We start from the raw sequence: 8,043 nt of genomic DNA, 5'->3' as shown, positions 1-8,043 counted from the left end.
CACTTCCCCAGCAGTGCTGGGGTCATCATCATCCGGTCCTAAAGGCACCAAATTCATGGGCCCCGTAGCACCATTGCCATCCTCATCCTCAGTATCCGAGCCTTTTGCAGAGTTGATGTCCTCAGACGGGTGAACGGGACTGCCCGATGCAATCCCCAACATTTCCTTGGACGTGCTGGACAAGTCATCACACAAATTCATATGCTCCTCGTCTGTAATGCCAGCCCTGCTTATGAGCAAGTTCTAAGTATTATAAATGTACCTGTTGAAATTCTCCTCTCACTCCATCCGAGCAGCGGGGGTGAGTTTGGATGATGCCTCCACCACCGATGTGATCTCCATAAGCCCTGACGGCGCCTCCACCACCTCATCATGTCCGGGGTACTCTGGTACTCCATAAACATCATATACTGAGTAAGTAAATTGCCAAAGAAGAACCGCTGATTCTGTCGCCCAAACCTTGTGCGGGCCATCTCATTGAGCATGATGTCAGCTACATTTATTGGTCGGCCTATCATCAAGGAGAAGATGAGACACACCCTAGCTCGAGTGCAGTCACTACTGTGCTCCGCCGGCATTAATCTCGCCTGCACAAAGTTCTGCCACACTTTGGCAGTGTTGTTGAAGTCTGAGCGGACCATAGAGAAGTGAATGTTGCCTTGCTTCCATATCCACTTAGCATTGGACTCTATGCCACAAAGAATGTGACGTATTTGCTCATACTTCGGCTTTCAGATCAATCGTTGGAGTCTCCTTGGGTCGACATTCTCAACTCCTAAATAGTCACACAAATACTCCCTGCCCAGTGGCACATCCTTTCCTCGTACACATGAAGTGATTCTGCGATAATCCCAGTTAGCATATAGCTCTCGTACACATGAAGTGCTCAGGTTTGCAGCCCCGGGCATTCCAAGAACTTGTCCATCTTTAGAGCTCGCAACCTGTCAAGTATCTCCGAGAATTTCTTCTCTAAGGATATGGTATTAATCCCCATCTCAGAAACGTACCGACCAGACGACACAAAGTCTCTATGCCATGCTATAGCAGTAGCATCAACCAAGTCCAAATGAGGCCTCGGCCTCAATGGCACTTGCTTCGATCCCTCAGCGACCTGTTGCCCTTTGGATTGCCGTGAAGAGTTTTCTCCCTGCTTGCACTTTTTGGTCGCCGGAGAGGTGGTGGAGGACTTTCCAATGCCTTTGCCTTTTCTAGTGATATCACGAGCCATAGTATCCTGCAACACAAGTAAACATGAATATGATAATGGTTCAAGAAATATGCCTCAGGTTGTCGTGCAAGTCATGAAATGACCCCACACTTAAAAACTGAAGGCACAAATACAAGTGTTGCACCTCAAAGCTATGGGTACTCAAGACTTCCCCATGCTACACAATAAAGATTGATCATGGTAATGTGAATTCTCAATAAGTTAAGCAAAAGGCATATAGTATGCACCTTTCACAAATACTAGACTATACTAAATTAGGCTAACTTACAAGATTCTACAACATACAACATATAAAAGCAATGGTGTAAGAACATGTTCTTCATCAACACCACATCCCCGAGCATGTAAAAGTGACCCTACACACCCCACACATAGCCCAAATGCATATACAATTGTTTCCGGTTACACAGACTTCACCGGTGCCCAAAAATCCTCTTTCAAGCATTTAAACAAACACAATATGGGCATAAAGTGTGTTCTTATATTTCAACAATGGTGGAACATGGCGGCCCTCCCAATTTTCAATGAAGTAGAGGGAATTCTAGTTTACTACTCCGTATACATATCAAACACATAGTTTTCGACCAAAATAAATCACTCACCATAAAAATTTCATAAGAACTATATGAGGAAAACAATGGGGAGGTAGAGCTCTTGGGATTGGGATTATGTTAATCTACTAGTTAGAGTACAACAAGAACGAGAAGAGAAGAAGAAGAAATACCTGGAAAAGGAGTGCAAGATGGCGAGAAAGAAAGAAAAAATTGGAGACAAAATTTCGTGAAGAGGAAGAAGGGAGTCGACAGAACAGTAGCGGTTGGCGTGGAGGTGTGCTTCTTCAGGTTGTAAAATTTTGGGTTGTTTGTGTTTGGGTGGGTTTGGGAAGGGATATGGGTAGTAGTATTAGTGTAAATGGGTATTTGGGTTGGGTTAAATGGGTATGGGTTAAAATACAATAAATAACGAAATAAAAAAAATTAAGAAAAACTTACCGGACCCCCCAGCTTGGCGCCTGTCACCCTGCCTGGCTGGGGTTTTCGGACCCTACTGTTTTTGGCGCCCCAGGTAGCGCTGGGCACCGTTCACGCTGATTTTTTTTTGAATAAACATCCCGATCCCCCGAGACCTATATATACCCAATTTACACATCCTACACCATTACATCTAAAAAATTTATACCTATAAAGAAAATGCAATACTCTACCTATTCTAAAAAGAAAAATTAAGAAGTTAACTATGAATGCAATAAAAATTGGGTTGCCTCCCAACAAACGTCTGATTTAATGTCGATGCACGACGCAGAGTCTCACTTACTCATTAGCGAGTACAACCTTGGTCTTTTCACGATTAACCATTCCTCCCCAATAATGTTTGACTCTATGACCATTCACCAAGAATTTCCTCTCACCATTTAAAGCTCGCAGCTCGATTGCACCATAAGGAGTGACTCTCACCACCTCAAAAGGACCTGAACATCTTGGCTTTAGCTTCCCAGGGAACAGCCGTAGTCTAGAATTAAATAATAATACCTGTTGGCCTGGCTCAAAGTGACGTGGCTGGATATGCTTGTCATGCCATCTTTTTGTCTTTTCTTTATATAGCTTAGCATTTTCATAAGAGTGCAGCCTGAAGTCGTCTAACTCATTCAACTGCATCAGTCTTTTCTCACCTGCGGCTCCAAGGTCCATGTTCAGCTTCTTAATGGCCCAGTATGCCTTGTGTTCAAGATCAACGGGCAAGTGACATGCCTTCCCATAAACCAGCTTGTAAGGGGACGCTCCAATTGGCGTTTTATATGCAGTCCTATATGCCCATAGGGCATCATCCAACTTTGTAGCCCAATCCTTCCTATTCACACTCACTGTCTTCTCCAATATTTGCTTGATTTCTCTGTTTGACACCTCAGCTTGCCCACTTGTTTGAGGATGATATACTGTAGCAACTCTGTGGCGAACTCCATATTTAGCTAGAAGGCTATTCAACAATCTATTGCAAAAATGAGTCCCTTCATCACTAATTAAGGCACGTGGAGTCCCAAATCTCGAGAATATGTTCTTTTTCATAAAAACAGTTACCACCATGGCATCATTCATTGGCAAAGCAATTGCCTCCACCCATTTTGACACGTAGTCAACTGCTAGCAAAATGTATTTGTTTCCTCTGGACGGTGGAAATGGCCCCACAAAATCTATCCCCCACACATTAAAATGCTCAACTTCTAGAATGTTATTTAAAGGCATCTCATGCTTCCTTGTGATTGTTCCTATTTTCTAACATTGGTCACATTTCTTAACGAAATGCATGAGCATCCTTGAATAAAGTCGGCCAAAAGAGACCGGATTGTAGCACCCTTGCATCTGTTCTATCTCCTCCATGATGGCTCCCATAAGATGATGCGTGACAATCATACAACACTAACTCCACCTCTTTTTCAGGAATGCATCTCCTCATCAACTGATAAGCACATTGCTTATACAAATAGGGCTCATCCCAGTAGTAGAAGTTCACATCATGTAAAAACCTCTTTCTAGCTTCAGATTGGATTTCGGGAGGAAGTACCCCAGTCACAAGATAGTTCACATAGTGTGTGTACCATGGGGGAGGGTCTTGGTTTATATCAAAAAGTTGCTCATCAGGGAATACTTCTTTAATTTGGCCACCCTCCTCCACGTGATCGTGATTTTCCAACCTCGACAAGTGGTGAGCTACTTGGTTATCTGTCCCCTTTCTATCTCGTATCTCTACATCAAATTTCTGTAGCAATAAAACCCAGTGCATCAATCTAGCCTTAGATTCATTTTTCGTAAACAAATACCTGATTGCAGCATGATCGGTATGGACTATGACTTTCGTTCCCACCAAGTACGCCCGAAATTTCTCAAAGGCCCACACTACAGCTAACAACTCCTTCTCAGTGGTGGTGTAATTCAGCTGTGCATCATCAAGAGTCTTACTCGCATAGTAGATGGAATAAAACACCTTGTCCTTCCTCTAGCCGAGAACTGCCCCAATAGCAAGGTCACTCGCATCACACATGAGTTCAAATGGTAAGGACCAATCAGGTGCCATAATAATGGGAGCAGTCACCAACTTCTTTTTAAGTTCTACAAATTCCTTGAGGCAAGCATCATTAAAGTTGAAAGTTACATTTTTTTCAAGCAGCCTGCACAAAGGAGTAGCAATTTTCGAAAAATCTTTAATAAAGCACCGATAGAAACCCGCGTGTCCCAAGAAACTCCGACACCCTTCACTGAAATAGGTGGAGGTAACTTTCAACTGCCTCCACCTTCGCTTTATCAACTTCAATGCCGCTCCTAGATACTCTGTGACCCAACACGATGCCTTCTTGTACCATAAAATGACACTTTTCCCAATTCAGTACCAGATTTGTTTCTTCACAACGGGCTAGCACCTTGCTCAAATTCCTCAAGCAGTTATCATAAGAAGACCCAAAAACTGAAAAATCATCCATAAACGCTTCCACAAATATTTCCACCATGTCGGTGAAAATAGCCATCATGCACTTCTGGAAAGTGGATGGTGCATTACAAAGTCCAAACGGCATTCGCTTGAAGGCAAAAGTGCCATAAGGACAAGTGAAAGTAGTCTTCTCCTGATCCTCTGGGCATATGACAATCTGATTGTATCCTGAATAATCATCAAGGAAGCAGTAATATTCATGCCCGGCTAACCTGTCTAGCATTTGGTCGATGAATGGAAGTGGGAAATGGTCCTTGCGAGTTGCCTTGTTGAGCCTTCTATAATCAATGCAGACTCTCCATCCCGTAACAGTGCGAGTAGGGATTAGCTCATTCTTCTCGTTCTCAACTACAGTCATTCCTCCCTTTTTGGGCACACATTGAACTAGGCTTACCCAGTTGCTATCAGAAATAGGAAAAATGATACCTGCATCGAGCAACTTGATTACTTCCTTTTTCACCACCTCTTTCATAATGGGATTTAATATTCTTTGCTGCTCCACAGTGGGGCAGTGTCCATCCTCTAAAAAGATTTTATGCATGCAAAACGATGGACTAATACCCTTGATGTCAGCTATAGTCCACCCAATGGCCTTTTTATGCTCACAGAGTACTCTGAGCAATTTTTCTTCTTGAGTGCTGGTCAAGCTGGACGAAATAATCACAGGCAATGTCTCAGAGCTCCCCAAATAAGCATAGCATAGATGTGCTGGAAGTGGCTTGAGTTCTAGCTTCGGAGCTTCTTCAATAGATGGTCTGGGAAAGGTCAGAGTAACAGGCCTATCTAACTCTTCAAATTTTCTAAACCCATGTACATAACTGCAGGACATATCCAGTACTTGCTCGATTTCTCATATCATTTCATCTTCACTATTTTCTACATCCCCAATCAATACTCGTTCAACAGGATCTACGGGGCTCATATAGGGCACTAACGATGTGGCATCACTCTCCACCACAGAGATCATGGATAACTCTTCATAGTGGGCTGGTAACTTGAGTGCTCTATAAAACATTGAAGACCTCCACTCGATCACCCACTCTCATTGTCATCTTTCCTTTGCAAACATCAATAATAGCTCGACCCATGGCTAGAAATGGACGCCCCAAAATAAATGGGACTTCCTGATCGGGCTCGTAGTCCAGGATAATGAAATCAGCAGGGAATATGAAAGAACCCACTTGAACTAGCACATCTTCAATCACCCCCTCAGGATGAGCAAGGGAGCGATTAGCTAACTGTTGTTGGGCGTGGCTCACCCAACCCCAACTGTCTGAACACAGATAGCGGCATCAACTTGATGCTCGCTCCAAGATCACATAAAGCTCACCCACCAACATGTTTACCAATCGAGATTTGGATAGTGAAACTACTTGGATCCTTCAATTTCTGAGGTAACTTGCCTTGAATTATGGAACTGCACTCGTCAGTGAGTGTCACAGTCTCGAACTTGGTTAGCCTCCTTTTATTTGTCACAATGTCCTTGATGTATTTTGCATATTTGGGTACTTCTTGTAAGATGTCAACAAATGGAATATTAATTTGCACCTGCTTCAAGATATCAAGAAACTTTTTATATGCGGTATTATCTCTTAATTTCTGCAATCTTTGAGGGAATGGAGGTGGTGGCCTTGCAACCAATTGTGGGGGTTGCTCAGCCACCGCCTTTCCAGCTGGCTTCTCTGGCTCCTTAGCTTTCTCTAATGTTGATTCTATAGTGGTTGGCCTCTCATTAAAAGTCACTTGTTTCCTTTTTTTAGAAAGAACTTCCTCTAGTTGTCTCCCATTCCTCAACGACGCGGCATTAAGGGCCGCCCTAGGATTTGCTTCAGTGTCACTTGGAAGAGCTCCAGTTGGTCTAGTGTTTTGAGCACTGGCAAGCTGTCCCACTTGACGCTCCAAATTTCTCACTGTTGTGGCAACGGTTTGTTGTTCAACCATCATTTTTTTGAACATGTCTTCAAGGTGACTTGTAGGACTCGCTTGTTGTTCAACCTGAGGTTGTCTATATTCCTGTTGAGGTGCTTGAGGCCTGTATTGATTTGAGTGCCCTGGTTTCCACCCCAAGAGAAGTTTGGGTGGTTCCTCTAGTTGGGATTATAAGTGTTCCCATATTGGTTTGTTTGTCTCCTATTTGGATTACCCACAAAGCATACAAACTCTGGGTTTGCGGGGCACATGTCACTCGTGTGCCCCTCTCCACATATTTCACAAAAAGCTTAAACCTGTTGTACCTGTTGCTTGTTGATACTCAAGTTCATCTGGTTGACTTGATTGGTCAGTGTAGAAATCTGCGCGGATAATGCTAAGATGACATCTAACTCAAGAACCTCTGCAGACTTTTGCACTGTGTGTCTGCCCACCTCTCCTTGCTAATCCGGATTGATCTTGGAGAATTTGTTCAATAATGCATATATCTCGTCAAAGCTTTTCTCCAACACATGACCCCCAACTGCAGCATGTACCACGATCTTTGTTTCTGAATGTAGCCCTTCTATGAAAGTGTGAGCTAATACTTCATTCGTCTGATTATGATGAGGACAGTCTCTGAGTAGCCCCTTGAACCTTTCCCAAGCTGAGTATAAAGATTCTCCCGCTTTCTGTTTGAAGGCCACTATCTCACTTCTGATCTTTGCAGTTTTGCCTGAAGGAAAGAACCTTGCCAGAAATTTTCTTGCCAAATCATTCCATGATGTGATGGAATTAGTTGGTTCTACCTTTAGCCATCACTTAGCCTCTCCCAACAGAGAGAATGGAAAAAGTGTGAGCCTCACATAATCTGGAGTGACCCTGTTAGTGATATAAGTATCACTAATCTCCAAGAAGTTCAGAATATGCTGTTGTGGATCCTCGTGTGGAAGACCCATAAATTGCCCATTTGCATGAAGTAACTGGATCATGCTCTATTTCAGCTCAAAGTGCCCAGTGATCCTGGGCTTCAGTATACTGGAGGTGACATTAGCAATGCTGGGCATCGCCACCTCCTGAACATCTATGGGTTGCTCCTCTGCCATGTCCACAGGAAATTGAACAAGTGCCTGAATATTATTCGTATCCCTTGCTTCCCTCAACCTCCTGTGAAATGTTCTCTCAGGTTCAGGATCAAAGCCTTGAAGTCGGTCCTGGCTTCTGACCCTACGCATTCAATCAAAGTTCCTGAGATCTGAGCAACAATCAAGTAACGTTAGACTACACTAAATAAACAATTAAAGCAAAAACTAGCAAGTACTTAATATTCAAGTCCCCAGCAACGGCGCCAAAAACTTGTTGCTCCCAAACGCACACGCAAGTATACGTGGTCGACAAGTAATATAATGATAAGTTGAGTGTCGAAC

The 8,043-nt window shown here is 43.3% G+C and overlaps 2 protein-coding genes and 1 non-coding gene across 3 annotated transcripts; 1 reads left to right on the top strand and 2 right to left on the bottom strand.

Moving 5' to 3' along the window:
* Window positions 1–3,517: 3,517 nt before the first annotated feature.
* On the bottom strand, window positions 3,518–5,537 carry LOC142165779 (uncharacterized). The gene is made up of 2 exons (XM_075224151.1): window positions 4,641–5,537; window positions 3,518–4,159 (listed from the first exon to the last, which is right to left on the bottom strand). Exons 1-2 carry the CDS (start codon window positions 5,535–5,537, stop codon window positions 3,518–3,520), a joined length of 1,539 nt encoding a protein of 512 aa, XP_075080252.1.
* A 175-nt stretch (window positions 5,538–5,712) lies between these two features.
* LOC107781771 (uncharacterized) lies at window positions 5,713–6,652 on the bottom strand. Its single transcript, XM_016602545.1, has 2 exons — window positions 6,082–6,652; window positions 5,713–5,981 (listed from the first exon to the last, which is right to left on the bottom strand). Exons 1-2 carry the CDS (start codon window positions 6,650–6,652, stop codon window positions 5,713–5,715), a joined length of 840 nt encoding a protein of 279 aa, XP_016458031.1.
* Window positions 6,653–7,236: 584 nt separating this feature from the next.
* LOC142166622 (small nucleolar RNA R71) lies at window positions 7,237–7,341 on the top strand. Its single transcript, XR_012697025.1, has one exon. It is a non-coding gene; the product is annotated as a small nucleolar RNA R71 (small nucleolar RNA).
* Window positions 7,342–8,043: the final 702 nt, after the last annotated feature.

This window comes from Nicotiana tabacum, chromosome 11 (genome assembly GCF_000715075.1).
Source record: "Nicotiana tabacum cultivar K326 chromosome 11, ASM71507v2, whole genome shotgun sequence".
Lineage (NCBI taxonomy): Eukaryota > Viridiplantae > Streptophyta > Magnoliopsida > Solanales > Solanaceae > Nicotiana > Nicotiana tabacum.
The sequence above is the reverse complement of the archived record's forward strand: the minus strand, read 5'-3'. Positions and strand labels throughout refer to the sequence as shown.